Source organism: Aotus nancymaae, unplaced genomic scaffold (assembly GCF_030222135.1).
Source record: "Aotus nancymaae isolate 86718 unplaced genomic scaffold, 86718_ANA_hifiasm-v0.15.2.pri h1tg000004l, whole genome shotgun sequence".
NCBI classification, from domain to species: Eukaryota; Metazoa; Chordata; class Mammalia; order Primates; family Aotidae; genus Aotus; species Aotus nancymaae.
Genome location: NW_026988415.1, coordinates 18,576,318 through 18,600,078, shown reverse-complemented (window position 1 = coordinate 18,600,078; position 23,761 = coordinate 18,576,318). Strand labels below are relative to the sequence as shown.

The 23,761-nt window shown below is 39.4% G+C and overlaps 1 protein-coding gene across 5 annotated transcripts in view; it reads right to left on the bottom strand.

Moving 5' to 3' along the window:
• Positions 1–1,541: 1,541 nt before the first annotated feature.
• Positions 1,542–23,761, bottom strand: part of ENOX2 (ecto-NOX disulfide-thiol exchanger 2) — a 299,872-nt gene continuing 277,652 nt past the window's right edge. For all 5 annotated transcript variants that reach the window (XM_012458755.2, XM_012458756.2, XM_064361158.1 and 2 more), the window contains 5 exons: positions 15,961–16,142; positions 12,468–12,575; positions 9,040–9,148; positions 5,541–5,626; positions 1,542–3,083 (listed from right to left, as the gene is read on the bottom strand). In XM_012458755.2, coding sequence (XP_012314178.2) covers positions 2,952–3,083; positions 5,541–5,626; positions 9,040–9,148; positions 12,468–12,575; positions 15,961–16,142 — 617 coding nt within the window. In that variant the 3' untranslated portion in view covers positions 1,542–2,951. The remainder of the gene's footprint in view (positions 3,084–5,540; positions 5,627–9,039; positions 9,149–12,467; positions 12,576–15,960; positions 16,143–23,761) is intronic.

The following is a 23,761-nucleotide window of genomic DNA, read 5'->3' as shown; positions in this document are numbered from 1 at the left end:
TTATTCTGCCTTATGTGAAAATTTTGGGCCCAAATTTAAAAATACTCTGTATAACTTGAATGCAGATATGTCTTTAATTTTCTATGAAAAATAACTCATTTGCATTGAAGATATTTAACAAGCAACTAAAGTCAGAATTAGAGATGTCACAGGACTAGGGAAGGAAATGAAAAAATCATTTGTAAAATAAAAGAAAGCTTCTATTCATTGTTATATTGAAGAAAAGCTAACTACTGTATCTCATACACATAACAAAACAGCAATATTTCAAAATTCTGGAGGAACAACAGAACCATAAATAGCACTGAGACTTTGCAGGAAAAAGCAGCTTCGTTAATAGATTTCTATGATGGATGAAAAGGTTTGTGAGAGATAGTATGTGCCACAATTTGATTGTGTAATATCATGCATATTCATATTTATATACCTCTATATATCTATGCTTATCTATATATAGACACATATGAGAGAGATCTATTTATTTTAGGGAATTGGCTCTTGCAGTTATGGGGGCTGGCAAGTTAGAGATTTGTAGGGCAGGCCAGCAGGCTGGAAGTTCTGGCAGGAGTTGGATGCTGCAGTTTTGAGTCCAAAGACAGTCTCGAAGCAGAATTCCGTCAGAGCGGACTTCAGTCCTTTCTCTTAAGGCCTTCAGCTGATCAGACGAGGTCCACCCACATTATAATGGGTAATCTGTTTTACTCAAAGTCTACTGACTTAAATGTTAATCACATCTAAAATATACCTTCACAGCAATATCTAGACTGGTGTTTGACCAAGCAACTGGGCACTATAGCCCAGCCAAGTTGCCGCATAAAATTAACCATAACAACTACTATATTCAAGCAAAGTGGGATGAGTATACCTATACTAAATCGGCAGGAGTAACAGAAACAGATAATCTGCAATATAAGTTGATTAAGTGAAGGAGAGTAAGGTGTTTAGGTGTGGCAGCTATTGCTTTAAAACAATTTTTTAATGTATTAATATCATGGTAAGGAGTTTGAGTTTTTTCTTTTATTTTTTAAGTTCTGGAGTACATGTGCAGGATGTACAGGTTTGTTACACAGGTGAACATGTGCCATTGTGGTTTGCTGCACCTGTCAACCCATCACCTAGGTATTAAGCCTGGCATACATTAGCTTTTTCCTAATGTTCCCTGCTAAAAATTAATGTAATTTATTTAAACAAGAAATAACTGATAAGTGGTAAGTTTCCCTTGATTTCATAGATATTATTAAAATTAGGTATTCCAAGAGCTCCTAAGACTGATGAATCAAAGCCTTCTGTAGCATTGATGAGAGATGCATCAGTGAGGAAGCTAGTGTAAAATTAACCCTAGCTTCCCGCTGGTGCCACAGCAGGGTGCTTGAGGGGGAAGCCAATTTTCAGCATGAATGGGCTGCTGTGGAACCCTATTTCCAGTTGTCAAGGCAGAGTTGGAATCTTTTTCCAACATCCTAGTAACTCAAAGGAAGAAATTGAGATGATCTACTAATGGATTACATAGAGAGTAAGTTATTAAAAACAGAACACAAAAATGAGGTATAAAAAGGAATATTTATCTTTTAAAAATACAACTTTGAACACTACTGGCATCTCGTTTACAAAGTATTTTTGTGAAATACTCTCCATTGGCTTTGCTTATTCAGTACATTCTTTTATCTTCAATTGAGACTCAAGGGAGGGCATATTTGCATTATTTTACGTACCACAACCACCACCACACACAATAAAGACCATCTCTGTTTCAGGATATTCACCTCAAACCTCCATCCTCTCCGTTTCCTTTCCACCAATCAGAAGTTACTGAATGGTCCACTCAAATGCTGTCATTGCAATTTGCCGACGGACACTACAGAACTGGAGGTGTCTCTGGCAATCCGCACTCCAGGTGGAGCTGACCTATTTGTAGGAAGCCTCACACATCCTGGCTCATTATTTATTCATTGATTCATTACTATTAATACTTATATGAAGTCTTTGCAAACATTCAGCATGAAGTAAACATAGTATTTACAGCAGTACACGGTTTACAATTCAATACACTGACAACAGAAGCAAAGGAACCAACAGACTGTAAGAGGCCAGAAGGGAAAGAATATGAACATAAATCCCTTTTGCCACCGTGTGCGTGCGTGCATGTGTTTGTGCCCACACATGAGTGTGTTTTAATTCATAGAAAACTGAACATGCACTCCTTTAAAAGCAGACTATTTACAAGTGATTCTGAATAGCACGAACACATGCCAGTCATACTGGATATTTGCTTTCTGCAAACACATCTAGATGTACGTTTCACAATTCTGAAGCAGATCTTTCATGTGATATGTTAGAGAAAACAACTTTGGAACATTCGTCAACTTTTGGTTCATAGTAATTTTGCAAAAAGCCACAACCATGCTTTGTCGTTTAAAAGGTGAACCTGGCCAGGCACCTTCTAGAAACACTGATGTGTTGTTTATTTACTGCTCTACTGGGGATTGGAAAGACAATGGCAGTTACACAGAGGACTTAACGCTGCTCTCATTCCTTTCGCCAGTGGCAACATTAATGTAATGAGAAGTTTAGAAACACAAATCACATACAAATCATCAAAACATTTCAGTTAACAGTGTTTAAAAAAATACCAAAGTCTACACTAGTAGTACAGACACTGAAAACACTCCAAATACTGTTTAGCCTCAGGACTTTTGCAATACCTAAAGACAACCAATTGACAGAAAGGGGAGGAAGTTACAGCACTTGTGGTTTGAGGCAATTTCTCTTTAGGGTCTGTAGCTTGAGGTGCTGCCCTAGGATCCTTATTTTAACTTGAAAGATTTTCCAGGAATGAATTGACAAATTCAAAGCAATTTCTACTTGAAAATCCTTAAAAATACAAATCACTTTCTATGCTTGTGCAACACATATGTATATCTTCAGGATCCCAAGTTGTTAGGCAAAGAGATTTAGGTCAGTTTCAAGCCCTCAAAGCCACAGAATTTCCACCTCTTTTCCAGGCTGGCTCCAACTCCAGTCATTTCCTGCTTGAAGGTATGCTGGAGTCTACCCATGAGACGCTCCACATCACTGGTGCAGATCTGTGGGACAGAGAGAACATCTCCATTCAAAACCACTTCTATTTTCCTAATCTTCTTTCCCAGTATTGCCTACTTTACAATGCTGATATGTCTGTGTATGTGTTGCAGGGGCATTTAACCTCCTCCAGCTCCTTGCGCATTTGTGTGTGTTGGCAAAGTGGCTTCCAGCCAGCAGTGTTCCTCTGCTGTGACCACCAGACAGGGTCTGCTGAGTTGCTATTGGAAAGAGATGGGGTCAGTCATGTGGAAAGGCCTGGGTTTGCAAGCAGCTGAATGATGGCTGCTCAGTGCTGGTGATGCTGTATGCAGGTCCTCTGAAGCTGCTGAGACTTTTGGGAGGGGAGGAAGGTAGAAATGGCTGCCACCAGAGCAGAGTCCCTCACAAGTGCATTAGTTCATAATGGAGAAGTAACAGGAATGGGGAATGCTCTGTGTTCCTCCTTCCGTGCATTATCTTTCTCTCCCTACTTCTCTCTCTCTCTCTCTCACACACACACACACACAGACACACACACACACACCCTCAATACAAAAACAAAAACAAATCTGTGGACTCCTTTAGGGCTTGTTTTTGGTGGTCATCTTTACATTAGTAGAGTTAGTAAGTTACCTTCCTCACCGTGAGCTTTGGTACCTCAGGCTCTCTTTGGGAGGCCCTGGCACTACTCTGGCAGAAGTTGCTAAGTGGGAGCTAGGCCTAGGCTAGGAGCGCAGTCATGCCTTCTTCCCAGTGCTGGCAGTAGACTGTATCCAGTCAAGTGAATGAAGCACATTCCAGTGTATCATATAGAGTAGAATTCCCTTTTCAGAAAACATAGATAATGTTTGTAAATATATACATTTAATATAGATAGAGCATACTTTCAGGAAAGGGTCTGAAATATGTGCCAAACGGTTAACAGTGGTTATCCTTGAGGAGTGGGATTGTGGGTGGTAACTTTCACTTTCCCTTTACTGGATTTCTCTACTGCTTACATTTTAAAGGTAATGTGCATGTATTATTTTTGTAAATTAAAAAAGAAGCAGATGGTTTTTACTGACATATAGTTCAATTTCATACCATTGCAAAGGACTCTTGGTCCTAGTATTCACATTCCATCCTCCCCTTCACTGCCAAATGGGTTATTTAATTGTAGAATAGCATCGCTTCCCAGAGGGAAATGAGGGGGGAGTGTTAGCTAGAATGAAAGCAAATGCCATTGAAGAGGATGTATCACCACAGCTGGGATATGGTTAGAACAATAAGATTCCCAAGTGGGCCACTGCCTTTGTTAAGGTGACATATGCTTAAATGACTTAACATTTTGGACAGCACCTATATTCGATGACACTTCTCAAAAGGCCCAGATTCTATGAAATAGGCAGGACAATTTACGGGCAGATTTAACTGAATGCTGCTTCTGAAAAAAAAAAAATATATGTATCCTGAGCTGATTCACACTGAGGAGTCAAGAGTCCTCTCTTGCCTCTTAGAGGCATCCTTGATTTCTTAGGGAATTAGCACTTATCCCTGCTCCAGATGCCCTAGGAGTTCCCCCAAAGGAGAGCATCCAGAGGAGGAAATGGACCATAAGGTCATCTGTGAGCAAATACTCAGTCTGTGGCACAGAGGCCCTCAGCTCCTTGCTCCAGCTTTTTTTTGTTTGGTTTTGTTTTTGGCCCCTGCCTCCCTTGTATTGTAATGGACAACAGCAGGGGTGATTCTGGGAGAGGTGGGTGGAGTAAGACTTCCCGTTTTGAAAATGAACATTTACTAATGTCTAAAAACCCAAGACAAAAGTTTGATGGGGCCTGGTATGGTGGCTCGTGCCTGTAATCCCAGCACTTTGGGAGGCTGAGGCAGGCGGCTTGCTTGAGTCCAGGAGTTCAAGACCAGCCTGGGCAACATGGCGAAACCCTGTGTTTAAAAAATACAAAAATTAGCCAGGCGTGGTGGCATGCGTCTGTAGTCCCAGCTACTCAGGAAGCTGAGGTGGGAGGATTGCTTGAGCCCAGGAGGTTGAGGCTGCAGTGAGCTGTGATCTCACAAATGCACTCTGGCCCAGGCAACAGAGTGAGACCCTGTCTCTAAAAAAAAAGTCTGATGGGTAAGAAAGCTGATATGGCTTGGTTTGCAGCTTATAGGTAAATTAAGAGAAGAGAGGAAAAGTCTTCTAAGATGTATGTTGGAAATAGGACGGTCAACTTATTCAAGTTTGCCTGAGACTGTCCTGGTTTTAACATCAAAAGTCTCAAGTCCCAGGAAACCCTTCAGTCCCCAGCAAACCAGGACAAATGGTCACCCCACTTGCAAGGGGGAAGTTCTACACTGAATCACTGAATCACAGTGAGAGAGCGGGTGAGGGAAACTTCCTTAAAGCAGTAACTAATGACTTATTTATGCTTCAGGGGAGTCAGGTCACCTGTTGAAAAAGAACCCCACATCCCCTTTCATCCCCATTTCAGGCCCCCATATACCTTATTATCAAGACGTTGCAAGTAGGAACAGATGTATTCAATGCTTGCTCCAAATGGATGAACATGAAGGAATGTGGAGATAATCCCTATAGAGACAAGAGTGTGGAGGTTACACTTGAGCCTTGTATTCCTCGAGGTACTACATGACAGTGAATAGCAAGAGCTGACTCATATGTACAACAGAAATACACTGGACACTATTCTAAGTTTGCCTACATTTTATTCATTTAATCTTTATAACAATCTCGTGAGGTGGATATTGTCATCCCCACTTCATAGCTGAGGACACTGATGCACTAAAAGTCTAAGCAACTTGTCCAAGGTCACAGAGCTGGTAAGTGGCAGAGCTGGTATTTGAACCCAGACAGTCACTGTTAACCACTACACATACTTCCTCTTACTGTGCTGTGTCATATGTAGACAAGGTGGCATTTGAGGAGTCACTTTCATTACTTGTGATGGCTAAACACCATCTGAATTCAAGGATTTTACAATGAGTTTATGCCGTGCTGGGCTTTTGCAGTTCCTTCACAGTCTTCAAATTAGACTTTAGCCTCTTACGCGTTAATAACGCCTTGCTGTTGTGGTAAATGTACAAATCATATACTTTCTTGATTAACCTTGTGCCTCTCACAAGAAAGTCTGCTGATTGTATTTGGGTTTTATTTTGTGAGTAGCTCTGTAAAGAAAAGCCAAACATTTCGTTCACGGCTAACTCAAGTGGTCACTAGCATTCTGTGCTTAGAGCCTCAAATCTTTGTGTAACAATATTCTTATAGCAGTTTACAGCCTCCAGGAATGCCCTTCATTTCCACTTAGCCTGGCTCTGGGGTGACTGGCAGCTTCACATGCAGCCTTGATTGTTCTGGCCATTGGGTTAATTGTTCTAATACTTCTTTCTCTGGCAACAGGTGGAAAACAGATTGTTCAAAAGCATAATATTTCTTTCTTTAAATTTTTTTGAGTTCCCCTCCTTTCATAAGATCTTAGGCGCATCAAATAGACCCAGTATTGAGTTTGTTGAAAATTGCCAGGAAATAAAAGCAAAATTTGATTTGGTTTCTCGACTACAACTTGTCTGTCCCTTTAAGAGGCTGACAAAGACTAGCACAGGTTTAAATTGTAGTTTTAAGTTCAGTCAGGAGGGTGAGTTGGGGAGGAGTTCCAGAAGGAACTGATAGCAGGCTCAAAATCTGTTCAAAAGGGATGCTATTACTTTAACATTACTTTATTCTTAAATGACTAGGTATATTGAATTTCTAAACACGGATTCTGGCTAAGAAACTTAAATTCTGAAGAAGACAGTCCATGTTTGAAGAAATTCTAGATCTCTTGGCCAAGACAAGCTGTCAAATACCAAGAAATAACTGCGTAGGTTTAAAAACATTCAGCGATTTTGTGGGTTCACACCCAAAAAGTCGATTGAAAAAATAGATTTTCTTTTCTCTGTGCCAGCCCAAGACTACCTTCTTGAAAAAACAAAACAAGAAACACTTATTTTAAGAGTTGTTTCTAAGACTATCCATTCACACAGTCTTCCTTCTATCCCCAGCATTTCTCTGACAGGTCTCCCTGTTGCCATGCCAATTTGTTAAGAACTTTGAGTTGGAAGACGTTAATAAGTTGTAATAAGTTGTCACTTTTCGTGAAGACTCAATGGCAGGTCCCCCTGTGCATCTTTATTAACATATCAAAGTATTAAATCTGAGGATAATATCCATTACCAAAGCAGGCAGAGATATCTTAAAAATATGCAGAAGCCAATCAGTGTGGAGGGCTTTTGAGACTCGAGTGAAGCTACTGTATAGCTCAGCTGCCTACAAGGCAACTGGGATTATCTGCTGTGGCCCAAGACCAGCCACTCCTAAATGATTAGCCCCTCTTAAATATTTTACAGCCTCAATCTGCCACTGTTCTCCAAATGGAATATAAAGTTAGCCAGCATTTGTGAACAGTGCTGTGAAGTGTAAAATGGTTACTACCTACTGAGGGCTTACTATGGGCCAGGCACTGTACTAAGTGATGTAGGTGAGTCATTTTATTTAATACTCACAACTGCCCTTTGAGGTAGGTAATATCATTAGGTCCATTTTGCAGATGAAGAAACTGAAGCTCAGAAAAGAAATGGTGGGGTCAAGATGGGAAGCCAGATCTGTCTGATTCCTTAACCGTTTGTGCCATCTTGCCTCTCTGAATGAATTTTTACAGAGAGCAATGCTAGCATTGACCTCATCAAAGCCTGTTAGTGTCCAACACACTGCAGTCTCCTGAGTCATCTGCCATTGTGATATAATTAAAAAGTAAATATCTGGTCTTTGTTCCTGGTCTCCGGGACACATAGCTCCTAAAACCCTTGAAATTTCTGGCGTGGTAGGAGTTGAGATGACTGGTAACTGGGGGCCGCTTACAGCTTTAGAACCGGGGCTGACCACCAGAAAGACTTAGGCCTGATTAGAGAGTTGGAACATCAGGGAAGAGAGAGGGGCTGGAGATTGAGCTAATCACTGATGGCCAGTGATTTCATCAATCATGCCTATATAATGAAGCCTCCATAAAAACCCTGTAATGACAGGGTTCAGAGAGGTTTCTGGTTGGCAAACACATCAAGATGCACACCCAAAAAAGGTACAGAAACTCTGCATACCCCTTCCCAGTACCTTGCTCTATGCACCTCTTCCATTGTATCCTTTATACTGAATCGGTAAGAGTAAGTAAGCCACTTTCCTGAGTTCTGTGAGCCATTCTAGCAAATTATCAAACCTGGGGCAGGTATTGTGGGAACCCCTGACTTTGTAGCCAAATTAGACAGAAGTAGAGGAAACGTGGAGACCCTATATTTAAGATTGGCATCTATAGGGAGGGCAGTCTTCTAGGACTGAGCCCTTAAACCCATAGAGTCTAATGTTAAACTAACTTTGGATAGTGAGTGTGAGGACAGAATTAAACTGTAGGACACCCAGTTGGTATCGAATAATTGGAAATGTGGTGTTAAAAAAGACACCATGTATCTGGTGTCAGAAGGTTAAAAAACAAACAAAAAATCCCTTATCATTTCGTCTCAGAAGTGTTGAAAAAATAGCCAGTAACCTGGAAAACTTCGAGAGGCATATGCTTGCTCCAGAGGCTCTCTGGAAAAGCTCTTTGCCAAGTAGGGTCTGCACTAGCCCCCTCAGTGGACATGAGAGGGCTTAGCAGTCCTTGCACAGAGATTTCAAAAAATCTACAATGTGTTTCTCCCACTGACCCCTTTTAGCATAGTGCTTGTACCGACATGCCTGACTGCTTCACGTGGCAGTGGCTACAAGGAGTCTGAAGGGGGCTGGCAGCTGCTGTTAAATTTGGAAATTTGGACTTGTTCTTAACCCATCATCTTCAGAACTCGGAGTTCTTGCGCTACTGTGCTTCGTAAATGCTTGGTGTGTGCTTATTAATCTTAGGTGAAGCCCTCCCCTCCTCCATTGTACCTATGTACGTGGTATGTGTGCATTAGCTTTCTTACCCACTAGCAGTGCTTCACGTTCAGATTTGATTGGACTGCTGTTCATGGTCTTCTCAAGAGGGTAGTCGCTGTCCTGGTTTGATGTACCCAGCCTAGAAGTACGGCTTTCCTGTTGAAATAACATGCTTCCTGGGTCAGTTCACTTTATTTGGCAAAAGAGTTGGCTTCAATTAACTACACAACAGGTAACTTAACACAGGACCATGAAAGAAATGCTGTTCAATTTGGATTACTGTATGGGAGGAAAATAGCATAAATTACAAAAGCATCACAAATATTTCAAACCTTTTTTATAGGGCTCCAAAACACAGAAACATTTAAACATTTACCTTCACCAGCTTTTTTTTTTTTTCTGCCTTCATCTTTCTTGACTCTATACAAGCAATCTGGGCAACTAAACCCAACATTTATGGTATACTAACAAGATGCTAGGCACTGTTAGATAAGTATTATCTCCATTCTACAGATGAGGAAAATGAGGCTCAGGTAAATTGGCTAAGCTCAAACTGCAAGGAAGTGGAGCCAGGATTTCATCCCACTGTTAAAAGGCCCATTTTTTTTTTTAAGGTCCACACTCTGTTAATGGTAAGCCCCACCTCAATGGAGAATCTACATTGGCTACATTGCCAACCCACTCACAGTTAATCAACTGTTGATTTTTGAACTAAACATTAGAACTTTCATTGACTAGCATCTCTCTTTTCTCTCTCTCCCTCTCTCTCTCTCCTCTCTGATAAGGACATTATCAGTTAGAATATTCCTGACTGTACAGCAAGAAATGACCATGACCAAAAGTAGCATTAGTCAATGGCCTTCTTTACTGTGGAACGTTTTTCCCTTTCAGAGTGTAGCAGGAAGGGTTCATAAGAGAAACTCAGGTGAATTCCATGACCAGCAATCAAACTGAAAAATACCTCCAGACCTTTCATGGCTGTTTCTTTCTTTCTTTGGGTACTGAGAATATCTTTTCTGTTATTATAAATGTGAAGGAAAAGCTTTCAGAAGAAGGAATAAAAGAAATCACTGCTTCTGTCTTTTACTGCTGAAAAGAAAATGCTGCTGAAATGCTCCTTGGAGGTCATATGATGACTGATTCAGATGCATTTTCACTTCTTCCCTTCCACAAACCCTTAGCAGGGACAGGATTTCTTCTGTTTTCTTTAAAGATGTCTTCAAAGCTTCCAGGATGCTGTCTCTGAATGAAATGAATAGTCTATACTGCAAGACATGTTGTTTTGTGAATTTACAGGCTTCCTGGCTGTAATCAGAGGGGAACCCTTTCTTGATGACCTATTCAATCTTTGGTCTTTAGAATTCAATCCAGACGGTAACCATTATAACAAGTTTGATTTAAACTACTAGCTCACCTCTAAGCCACAGGCTTCACATCTGCTTCTGACCCCCTTAAAACATTAAATGATATGGTAAGCCGTTTCTTAAGTGTGAGAGTTTAACAGATTGTGGTTGATTTAAGATGTGAAAATATTCTGAGAAGTTTTAGCCATCTTGAATAAAACTGCAGCCTTATTTCAACCTTACTTCAATTTTATTATAGCTGGCATTTAAAAAGTTAGAAGGTACACTGAAGGGATGCTTATCACCTTGAATTTTACTAGCAGATTCAAAGAGCTTAGTTCTTTCCACAGTAAGACAGACATAAGTCACATTGTTATATTGCAAAACACTGACAATAACTCACCCTGTAGCTTACTGTCAAGAAACCCAAACAAAAGCAAATTTAAAAAAAGATCCCTCCTCACCAAAACTTATTGCTTTCCTTTCAACCTGAAATTATTTTTGCAGTCTAATGTGATGGTACTTTGCTTCCTAACCTAATTGTGTCAGGTTGAAATATTTGGTCACAAATCAGCTTCCCAGAGAAGATCACTTTATAATGAACTGTCATGAATTTCTCTAAAAGAAGCTTTGCTTAAAATAACAGGAAAAAACAGATTTTGACTCGCTGTTTTTTGGATTATCAGTTGGATCTTTTCCCCTGTCCTCATCAGCTGCCACTTCATGGTCTATTCAGTTTCCAAATGAGAAACACTTGTCCTTAGGCACCATATGGCAAGTTTCTTCTATGCCATTTGACCTCTTACTTCCTTACATGAAATACTTTACAAAGCAGAAAGCTACTTACACACACACAAAAATATCCTTAGGTCAAATCATGATGTCAATCCTGAAGAATAATTCTAAGCATAATGTCATGAGCATAACCCCGTATCTATCTAGTCTTCTGGCTACATATTCCATTTTATGCAGGAAGCAAAACAGAGCTATGTGGCAGCTCTGGGACATTTTAGAAGCCCTGATGGTATGCGAAAAGTCCTGATAAGTAGAGCAGCTTTGGCACTTTTCAATTAAATGCTTGACAAATGAATTTCTCTGGGATTATGCTTGTTTCTTTAATAGTGCCCGCAAAACTGGAAAGTGAGTTGGTTTTATGAAGTGGAAGAATTAAAAGTACGTTGCAAATGCCTCTAGAAGAAAACACTTTCAATCATTTGTTTCAACTACACCAAGGTTGCCAGTTCTTAATGGCACTCTAGGGGAAGGCAGTGTGCTGGTAAACACATTCAGGGCCTGTATGCACTGCATCTTCCTGAGCTGAGAACAGAAGATACAGAGAATGTGCTCTTGAGGAAACTCTGTCACTGTTGATTTCTGACTCTTGGTCTAAGCTCCTAATCTTCTGGTCAATGGGCTTCCGTTTTCAGAGGACAACTTCAGCTTAATGTTGATGCATCAAGGCGACTGGAGAGGTTGACTTTATACATCTTGAATAGAAGGGGCACCTGATTCATGGTTGCGATACATGATTCCATCCAGATGTTAGACTCTCTGGTCCTCACTGGTGGTTTTTATTGCTGAGACCTCTCACTTAATAAAGTCCCATCTTGGCTTCTAGCTTTAGAATACTGTGTCTCATTTTTCCCCAAGGTTTCCCTCCTCTTGGTATTGGCCATTACTCTCATCTGCAGCTGCTTCTTATTACACTAAATGGACTAGCTGCAAGGAAATGTCAATGTGCTAGCTGCACTTGTGTTTCTTCCTTTAATGAAATGCTCAATTAAAAGTACTTTGTGTCACATGAGTTTTCGACGTTGCTATTTGCTTGACAAGATGAAGCAGGCAAGAGGTGCGCCCTCTGGTCTTCTTCAAGAGAGAAGACTGAGGAATTTTAGGGATGAATTGACTTCTTATCCATTGAAAGGTATACATTCAAGAAAACTTAGAAATGCCAAGGACTCATACGTAAAAGCAAAGTCCTTAATATGAGAATTACCCCCGAGGTGGGCTTTTAATCGTCAGTCAGCCAAATATTCCCCATTAATTTCTAGAGCAGTAGCTTCCAGGGCATTTTCACTGTCACTGAAAAGTAGGTAGAGGCAAGGAAAAAGGTTCAGTTAGGGCACAAGTACCTTTTCTTTAAGATTTTCCAACATTTTTTCCACCTGTAACTTGTCATCTTTGAGTTTTTCAAGTTCAGCTTCTTTCTTTTTGTATTCCTCTTGGACTTTAAGTAGATGCTACAAGAAAGACCAAAGACAATCAATTTATTAATTAAGGAGCCACACTTCATTTAAATTCCCTGGCTGAAGTTAGATATCAGGTGGGCCTGCCCCACTTTCCTTCAGCACACACAACCATTTTTCCATACAGAGATTGGGAAAATCATGATACTTTTCACTTTACATTATTTTATATGGCTTTTACGAAATTCCTTTGAACTTGTTAATATTTTAGAAAGGTCATGAGAAACTAATTGATCCAGTCACTTAACTTCTTTCCTTTTCTGGCCAGGGGTCAGAATAGGGTGCAGTTAATACTGTGTGAGCAATGTTTTGATTGTTGCATAGAAGTAAATGTAATGTTATAAAGCATTCTTGCAAATAGCCATTTGCCAAGCCAAGTTCAATTTCTGTGAGGAAAGTAGTAAAGAATCCAAATTTTATATATGTTAGTTTCCATATAAGTAGGCAGGAAGCTATATTTAGCATTATTAATTTCTTTTTTAACTATCGTATCTTGTTTTTCATTTCTGGCATTTAAAAAAATTTATTTATTATACTTTAAGTTCTGGGGTACATGTGCAGATCATGCAGGTTTGTTACATAGGTATACATGTGCCATGGTGGTGGTTTGCTGCATCCATCGCCCTGTCATCTACATTAGGTATTTCTCCTAATGCTATACCTCCCCAATCCCCCCACCTGCTGCTATTCCTCCCCTAGCCCCCCACCCCAGGCCCCGATGTGTGATGTTCCCCTCCCTGTGTCTGTGTGTTCTCATTGTTCAACATCCACTTATAAGTGAGAACATACGGTGCTAGGTTTTCTGTTCTAGTGTCAGATTGCTGAGAATGATGGTTTCCAGTTTCATATGTGTCCCTGCAAAGGACATGAACTCATCCTTTTTATGGCTGCATAGTATTCCATGGTGTATATGTGCCACATTTTCTTTATCCAGTCGATCATTGATGGGCATTTTGGTTGGTGCCAAGTCTTTGCTATTGTGAACAGTGCCGCAATAAACATACGTGTTCATGTGTCTTTATAATAGAATGATTTATAATCCTTTGGGTATATACCCAGTAATGGAATTGCCGGGTCAAATGGTATCTCTAGTTCTAGATCCTTGAGGAATCGCCACACTGTCTTCCACAATGGTTGAATTAATTTACACTCCCACCAACAGTGTAAAAGTGTTCCTATTTCTCCACATCCTCTGCAACATCTGTTGTCTCCTGATTTTTTAATGATCACCATTCTAACTGGTGTGAGGTGGTTTCTCAACGTGGTTTTGATTTGCATTTCTCTAATGACCAGTGATGATGAGCTTTTTTCATGTTTGTTAGCTGCATAAATGTCTTCTTTTGAAAAATGTCTGTTTGTATCCTTTGCACACGTTTTGATGGGGTTTTTTTTTCTTGTAAATTTGTTTAAGTTCTCCGTAGATTCTGGATATTAGCCCTTTGTCAGATGGGTAGATTGCAAACATTTTTTCCCATTCTGTTGGTTCCTGGTTCACTCTATTGGTAGTTTCTTTTGCTGTGCAGAAGCTCTTAAGTTTAATTAGATTGCATTTGTCTATTCTGGCTTTTGTTGCCATTGCTTTTGGTGTTTTAGTCATGAAGTCCTTGCCCATGCCTATGTCCTGAATGGTGTTGCCTAGGTTTTCTTCTAGAGTTTTTATGGTGTTAGGCCTCATGTTTAAATCTCTAATCCATCTAGAGTTAATTTTTGTATAAGGTGTAAGGAAGGGATCCAGTTTCAGCTTTCTGTATATTTATTGAGTGCCTAATATGTACTAAGCATTGTGTATGATCTCATTTAAGCCTCACAATGACCCTATGATACTATTATCCCTAAGGCTTGAAGAGGTTAAGTGGCTTCCCTAAGGCCATTCAGATAGTCGGTGGTAGAACTGGAATTTAAAACCAAGTTGGGTCTACCCCAGAGTTCATGTTGTTACATGCTTTATCATACTCTACGTCTTTTAAGATAAGATGGGAGAAATTTTATCATTGTTTACAAGGCATTTTTTCAATACAAAATAATCAGAATGAGTGAAATTAATTTTTAAGAGGTAGAGACCTAATTCTCACTGAAGTCTTTGAAGTGATGAAATAAAATTTCATCATTTTTGAACTGCATTTAAGTAATAGAACTATCCTTATGTGAAATGGTTTGAAAATCAAAGAGGGGGAAAAACAGCAACAACAAAAATGTTTCCGAAGTCTTGCCTTTCAGAGGCTTGCAAAAGACCACTGGGAGGGCTAAAAAGCACGGTACAATGCATACTGTCAACTTATTTGAAGTGTAGGTGAGGAGGTGCATTTTTTCATAGAAATATCTCTGATATAATTTACATGTTCTAATTAAACTCCATGGTGACGGTAAAAGGAAGGTAAGCATTACTTCACACATTTTGTTAATACAAAAGGCAAAATATTAATGTCATATTACTTGTCGTACAGGAGACAATGGTGGCAGAAAGAATAAAATAGGGTCCCTAGTTCCAAAAGAGACTCCTGTTCATGATTTGTAATTTCCAACCAGCAATTAGCTTTGCCCTAGATAATTTCAAGGAATTAAGTTAAAAACTGTTGCACAATTTAAGGTGTAAGGACAGTGGCTGGTGGTCTAGCATGACAGAAGACGACAGTGTCCTTACTCGGAAGCAATACTCCTTTACTGTAGTGAAATCAGCTGTTGATATCTTTTAAACTGTAAGATCACTGTGGTGATGGTTACATAAAACTCCTAGATGTTGAACATCTGCTACACTATGTTTTCTGTGAATGCAAGCACAGTTGGGTACATTTATTTACTTTACTTTTTACACTTTGAATTATGCACAGGTAAACTCATTCACATAAGTGACTGTTAATACAAAACAAAATAAAAACAAATTGGTATTATGAGCTCAAAGCATTGGCACTTAAAAATGTATAGGAAAAAAATGCACCTACTTCTACTCAAGTCAAGGGTAGATTCCTGCCATTCCTTTTAAAAGGCTGTATTTCTTGGTATTCTATCAACTAGATACTTGTTTATCAGCACTTTTTCATATTTAAATAATTGAAGTTCTTCATAAAGACCCTGAGGCCCTGTCTAGATCCCTAAGTACCTTCTGAAGCATAAAGAAAAGATTAGATTATATTCAGCATACTTTAATGCTAAATATTTTTCACTGAATGCTCATTCTTTGAAAATTGGCAACCCATTGCTATCTCTGTATTAGCTGGAATATTTAATTAACCACAACACATAATTCCTTCCTCAGCCATGCCAGATAATATTACATCAAGGATAATAGGTTTGATATTCTATTTGCTTTCAGGGAACCCTTTTACAGGCGAGAAGCTGATGCTATCCTACCCAGAAGCTCAGAAAACCAAAATGCCTTTACCTGTTGCATTCCTTGCAGGGCTTGCTGCAGGAGTTTCAGCTGCTGTTCTTTGTTTGGGTCATCTTCTCTGTGGGCTTTGCCTTGCTCTTGCTTGAGCAGTTCTACTTCATTCCGGTAGGCATCAAGCTGCCAACGGAGGCTGTCATTTTCTTCCTTCAGAGCTTCTGCCTGTGATACTAAGGCTAAACAATCAGTATAAAATATTAAACCATATATCCAGATTCATCTGTGGTTCATCTGAGTACCAAAAAAGTTGGTTCTACAGAATGGGAAAAACTTTTTGCAGCTTACCCATCTGACAAAGGGCTGATATCCAGAATTTACAACGAACAAAAACAGATTTACAAGAAAAAAGCAAACAAGCCCATTCAAAAGTGGGAGAAGGATATGAACAGATACTTTACAAAAGAAGACATACATGAGGCCAACAAACATATGAAAAAATGCTCATCATCACTGGTCATTAGAGAAATGCAAATCAAAACTACATTGAGATACCATCTCACGCCAGTTAGAACAGCGATCATTAAAAAATCTGGAAACAACAGATGCTGGAGAGGATGTGGAGAAATAGGAACACTTTTACACTGTTAGTGGGAGTGTAAGTTAGTTCAACCATTGTGGAAGACAGTATGGCGATTCCTCAAGGACCTAGAAATAGAAATACCATCTGACCCAGCAATTCCATTACTGGGTATATACCCAAAGGATTATAAATCGTTCTACTATAAGGACACATGCACACGAGTGTTCATTGCAGCATAGTTTACAATAGCAAAGACCTGGAACCAACCCAAATGCCCATCGATGACAGACTGGACAGGGATAATGTGGCACATATACAGCATGGAATATTATGCAGCCATCAAAAACGATGAGTTCCTGTCCTTTGTAGGGACATGGATGAACCTGGAAACTATCATTCTCAGCGAACTGACACAGGAACATAAAATCAAACACCGCATGTTCTCACTCATAGACGGGTGTTGAACAATGGGAACACATGGACACAGGGAGGGGAGCACTACACACTGGGGTCTGTAGAGGGGAAATAGGGAGGGACAGTGGGGGGTGGGAAGTAGGGGAGAGATAGCATGGGGAGAAATGCCACATATAGGTGAAGGGGAGGAAGGCAGCAAATCACACTGCCACATATGTACCTATGCAACAATCTTGCATGTTCTTCACATGTACCCCAAAACCTAAAATGCAATAAAAAAAAAGTTGGTTCTTCCTCTTGATGAAGAATTTTAGGTTGGCGTTGGCCATGCCAGCAAGAGATGGACACAAAAGCACACAGTCCCGTTTTTATAAATGAACTAGGATTCCAACACACAAAAGTTCACACCATGTTCCTCATTCTCTACTTCAAGTATAACTAAGATATTTCTAGGTAACATCAATTTCTTTTATTTGAAATGTAGGAAATGATACCAGTCCTATAATAATAACATATAGGACCAATTCCCTTGAATCAACAACTGCCTACACAATAATGTTGCTGACAGATGTTTTTAAAGAAAGTAACATTGAGAAACTTAACCTTGGAATTTCCTGCTGCTCTGTAGCTTTGTATGAGGAGTCAGATTCTAACTTCAGTTACACTCATTTTATTTTTACTGAAAATGTAAAAGTGAGTAATGAAGAATCAAAGTAGTGCCAGAGGTTAGCAGGCTGGGAAGCAAATGCTAAGGGAGACGGTTATAGGAGGCACACAAGTATGGGAGTCCGAAAAAGGAAATATGAGGCACGGATGGAGTTATGTTAGTGAATAGACAATTGCATTTCAAGATTTCTTAACATGCATGTTTTCATGTACTTCTTTTCAAATAACTGTTAAACAACAATTTGAAACACACACACACACACACACACACACACACACACACAGAATGTAACATTGACTTGTCCCACAGAGGAAAGGTAAATGTAAAAACTAAGACACAAGATTTCCAGTTTCCAGTCTGGTATGTAAAGATCTTTAGAAGCTGCCACTTTGTCTTAATAACAAGTAAAATGCTGAATAACCTGAAAAATCAACAACTCTTTTTATATTTGCTAGAGAAGTGTGATCACAGGGCAAACAGCTGCCCCTAAAACTGGAGATACAGACAGGTGAATATAGAGAATCACAGCTTCCTGGACCAAAAACCTATGAGCATAAACCTCTATGGGAACAAATCCCTGGGTAGAAAAACCTAAGCTGTAATTAATGAATTGGTGGAGGCTCAGTGTGGACAAGTCTGTGAGTTAAAAACTCCAGGAGGACCCAGTCATTGGAGAACTCCCACACATTTGTAAGTTTTACCTCCAGGAGATATACCAGGTCCTCACAGTGAATATCAGAGAAAAATCTCCTCATGTTTCTGGCAGGGGAAGGGGAAAAGGAACCATTTTGAAATTGCAGACCATTCTGGTCTTCTTCACAAGGCCTGTCCTCAGGAAAAACTGTTTTATCAGAGCCTCACCTGCTGGGGTTTCAGAAGAACCTAACAGACCTGGGGGAAGATAAATATCCAACTCCAGCCCCCTCCAGCCATCCTGTTCCACCAAAGGTGTGTGTATGTGGGGGGCGGGTGGGAGGGGGATAAAACAGAAGCACTGGTGAAGTTCACAGTTCAGGGACACAGGTTCACCAAAAAACTGAGACCTAATCATAGAACTAGAGAATGCTTTCCCTCCACACCTTACCTCCACATTACTAAAGGGCTACTTATAAGAGTTTCTTTCACCTAGTACAACATGCCCAGATTCTAACAAAAAGTTACAAGGTATACTAAACAGTAGAAAACACGATTTTAAGAGTTACAGCAAACACCAGAACCAGACTCACACGGAAGAGATGGTGGAATTAGCAGACCGAGATTAATATGCAATGGGGTTTAATGAAAACATTAGACAACATGCAGGAACAGATGGATAATAAAAGCAGAAAGAAGAAATTCAAAGAAAGAATAAAATTAAATATTAGAGATCAAAAACACTAGTCGAAATGAAGAATGCCTTTGACGGGGTCATTAGTAGACTGCACATAGCTAAGGAAATAATCCCTGAGCTTGAAGATAGACGACAGAAACTTCCAAAACTGAAAACTTGTCTTAGTCTGTTTTAACTGCTATAACAAAATACCACAAACTGGGTAGCTTATAAACTATAGAAACTTATTTCTCACAATTCTGGAAGCTCGGAGATCCAAGATCAAGGTGCCAGCAGCTTCAGTGTCTCATGAGGGCTTCTTTCCTAGTTCATAGATGGTGCCTTCTACCTGTGTCCTCACATTAGGAAGGGGCAAGCTGGCTCTCTGGGGTCTCTTTTATAAGCGTACTAATCCCATTCATGAGGGCTCTGCCCTTATGACCTAATCACCTCCCAAAGGCCTCACCTCATAATAACACATTGCTTATCAAGTTTCAACATGAATTTTGGGGAACACATACGTTCAGACCATAGCCAAAACAAAAAGAAAAAAAAAAACAACAGATGATGGTGAGGTTGTGGAGAAAAAGGAACACTTTTACACTGTTGGTGGCAGTGTAAATTACTTCAACCACTGTGGAAGACAGTGTGGCGATTCCTCAAAGACCTAAAGGCAGAAATACAATTTGACCCAGCAATCACATTACTGGGTGTATACCCAAAGGAATATAAATCATTCTACTATAAAGACACATGCACATGTATGTTCATTGCAGCACTATTCACAATAGCAAAGACATGGAATAAACACAAATGCCCATCAATGATAGACTGGATAAAGAAAATGTGGTACATATACACCATGGAATACTATGCAGCCATTGAAAAGAATGAGAACATGTCCTTTGCAGGGACATGGATGTAGCTGGAAGTCATTATCCTCGGCAAACTAACACAGGAACAGAAAACCAAATACCGCATGTTGTCACTTGTAAGTGGGAGCTGAATGATGAGAACACATGGACACATGGGAGGGAACAACACAAACTGTGGCTTGTTGGAAGGTGGGGGTGGGAGGAGGGAGAGCATCAGGAAAAGCAGCTAAGGCACACTGGGCTTAATACCTAGGTGATGGGATGATCTGTGCAGCAAACCACAATGGCATGTGTTTAGCTATATAACAAACCTGTACATCCTGCACATGTAACCCTGAACTTTAAATAAAAGTTGAAAATAAAAAAATACTTAAAAAATTACATAACAGAATACCTAAGAACTATAGGACCACTATAAAAGGTAGAAACATATGTAATGGGAATACCTGGAAGGAGAAGAAAAAAAGAAATAGAAGCAATATTTGAAGCAATAATGACTGAGAATTTCTCCCAAATTAATGTCAGACACCAAACCATAGATCCAGGAAGTTCAGAGAACATCAGACAGGATAAATGCCAAAATCCCTTAAGCCTAGGCATATCATATTCAAACTTAAGAAAATCAAAATAAAGAAAAAATCTTGAAAGAAATCACAAGGGAAACTAACACCTTACCTACAGAGGAGCTCAAATAAACATTATATCTGACTTCTTTTCAGAAATTGTCCAAATAAAAGGATAGTGGAATAAAATATTTATGGAGTTAAGAGAAAAAAAAATCAGCAGCCTAGAATTCTGTACCCTGTGAAATATGGATTTACATAAAGGAAGAGCATCAAAGAATGAAAAAGTGAAGGTAAAATAAAAACTTTTGGCCAGGTGCGGTGGCTCATGCCTGTAATCCCAGCACCTTGGGAGGCTGAGGCGGGTGGATCACCTGAGGTCAGGAGTTCGAGACCAGCCTGGCCAACATGGTGAAACCCCGTCTCTACCAAAAATACAAAAAATTAGCCAGGCAGGGTGGTGGGTGCCTGTAATCTCAGCTACTTGGGAGACTGAGGCAGAAGAATTACTTGAACCTGGGAGGTGGAAGCTGCAGTGAGCCAAGATCGTACCATTGCACTCCAGCCTGGACAACAAGAGCGAAACTCCATCTCAAACAACAACAGCAACACAAACTTTTTATTTTTCTTCTTCTTAACTGATCTATTATAGCATATAACTTTTCAAAATAATAACAAAAATGTATTCATTTATTTATGCATAAATATGTATATACAGGTTAACAATCTGTAATGCAAAATCCAAAATCTGAAATGCCCCCAAATCTGAAACTTTTTGAGCACCAACAAGATGATCAAAGGTCATGCTCAAGGGAAGTGCTCACTGGAGTATTTCGGATTTCAAATGTTCAGATTAGGGATGCTGAACCAGTAAGTACAATCCAAATATTCCAAAATCCAAAAAAAGTCCAACATCGGAAAAACTTCTGGTCCTAGGCATTGTGGATAGGGCATACTGAATCTGTATACAGACATGCCTCATTTTATTGCATTTAGCTTTATTGAACTTCATAGATTTTTTTTTTTAACACATTGAAGGTTTGTGGCAACCCTGTGTCAAGCGAATCTATTGGTGCCATTTTTCAGACAGCATGTGCTCACATTTTGATAATTCTCTGGGTCACATTTTGGTAATTCTCACAATAGTTCAAACTTTTTCAGTATTATTGTACCTTTGACACTGATCTGTGTTCAGTGATCTTTGAATTACCACTGTAATTCTTTTGGGTGCTATGGACTGTGTCCATAGAAGACAGCAAACTTAGTTGGTAAATGTGTGTGTTCTCACTGCTCCACTGATCAGATAATCCCCCATCTTTCTTCCTCTCCTTGGGCTTCCTTATTCCCTGAGACACAACAATATTAAAATTAGGCCAATTGACACACCTTCAATAGCCTCTAAGTGTTCAAGTAAAAGGAAGAGTCACATGTTTCTCACTGTAAATAAAAGCTAGAAGTGATTTAGTTTGTTGAGGAAGGCATGCCAAAAGCCAAGATAGGCTGAAAGCAGTATCTCTTGCACAAAACAGTTAGCGAAGTTGTGAATGCAAGGAACAAGTTCTTGAAGGAAATTAACAGTGCTACTCCAGCAAACACAAGAATGATAAAATGAAACAGCCTTATGGCTGATATGGAGAAAGTTTTAGTGACTTCGATAGAACAAACTAGCCACACATTCCCTTAAACTGAAGTCTAATCCAGAGTAAGGCCCTAACTCTCTTAAATTCTATGAAGGCTGAGAGAAGTGAGCTGAAGAAGCTGCAGAGGAAAAGCTGGAAGCTAGCAGAGGCTGGTTCATGAGATTTAAGGAAAGAAGCCATCTCTATGATATAAAAGTGCAAGGTAAAGTAGTAAGTGCTGATGTAGAAGCTGCAGCAAGTTATTCAGAAAATCTGGCTAACACAGTTGATGAAAATGGTTACACTAAACAATAAATTTTCCGTGTAGATAAAACAGCCTTCTATTGAAAGAAGATGCTATCTAGGACTTTCATACCTGGAGAGGAGAAGTCAATGCCTGGCTTCGAAGTTTCAAAAAATAGACTGACTTTTGTTAGGGGCTAATGCAGCTGGTGAATTTAAATTGAAACCAATCCTCATTTACTATTCCAAAAATCCTAGGACCTTAGGAATTATGCTAAATCTACTCTTCCTGTGCTTTAGAAATGGCACAACAAAGCCTGGGTGACAGCACATCTGTTTGCAGCATGGTTTACCAAACATTTTAAGCCCACTGTTAAGACCTACTACTCAGAAAAGAATATTCCTTTCAAAATATTACTGCTGTTGACAATGCACCTAGTCACCCAAGAGTACTGATGGAGAAGTACAAGGAGACAAATGTTGTTTTCATGCCTATTAACCCAACATCCATTCTGTAGCCTGTGGATCAAGAAGTCATTTCGACTTTCAAGTCTTATTATTTAAAAAAAATCATTTCATAAGGCTATAGTTGCCATAGATAGTGATTCCTCTGATGGATCTGGGTAAAGTAGATTGGAAACCTTCTGGAAAGGATTCATGATACCATTAAGAATGTTCATGATTCAGGGAAGGAGGTCAAAATATCAACATTAACATGAGTTTGAGAGTTGACTTCAACTCTCATTGATGATTTTGAGTTCAAGACTTCAGTGGAGGAAGTAACTGCAGATGTGGTGGGAATAGCAAGACAGCTAGAATTAAAAGTGAAGCCTAAAGGTATGGATTGAATTACTGGAGCCTCCTGATAAAAACTTAATGAACAAGGAGTTGATTCTTATGGGTGAGCAAAGAAAGTGGTTTCTTGAGATGGAACCTATTCCTGATGAAGATGCTGTGAACCTTGTTGAAATGACAATAAAAAATTGAGATACTTCATAAATTTAGTTAATAAAGCAGTGGTGGGGTTTGAGAGGACTGAATTCAATTTTGAAAAAAGTTATACTGTGGGTAAAATGCTATCAAACAGCATCACATACTACAGAGAAATCTTTAATGAAAAGAACAGTTGATTGATACAGTATACATTATTGTCTTATTTGAAGAAATTGCCACAGTCACACCAACCTTCAGCAACCGCCACCCTGATCAGTCAGCAGCCATCCACATAAAGGCAAAATTCTTCCCCAGCAAAAAGATTACAACTTGCTGAAGACTCAGATGATGGTCTTTTAAAATTAAGGTACGTACATTGATTTTTAGACATTATGCTTAAAAGACTACATTATAATGTAGACTTAACTTTTATATGAACTGGGAAACCAAATATTCATATGGCTTGCTTTATTGCAATCTTAGCTTTTTTGCAATGATCTGAAATGGAACCTGCAATATCTTTGAGGTATGCCTGTGTGCATTTATGTATGCTTATGAACAAGTGAAATCAATAACAGCAATGATACAAGAAATGGAAGGGGAGCATTAGGAGCATTTTGCTATTATAAAATATTTGCAGTACCCATGAAAT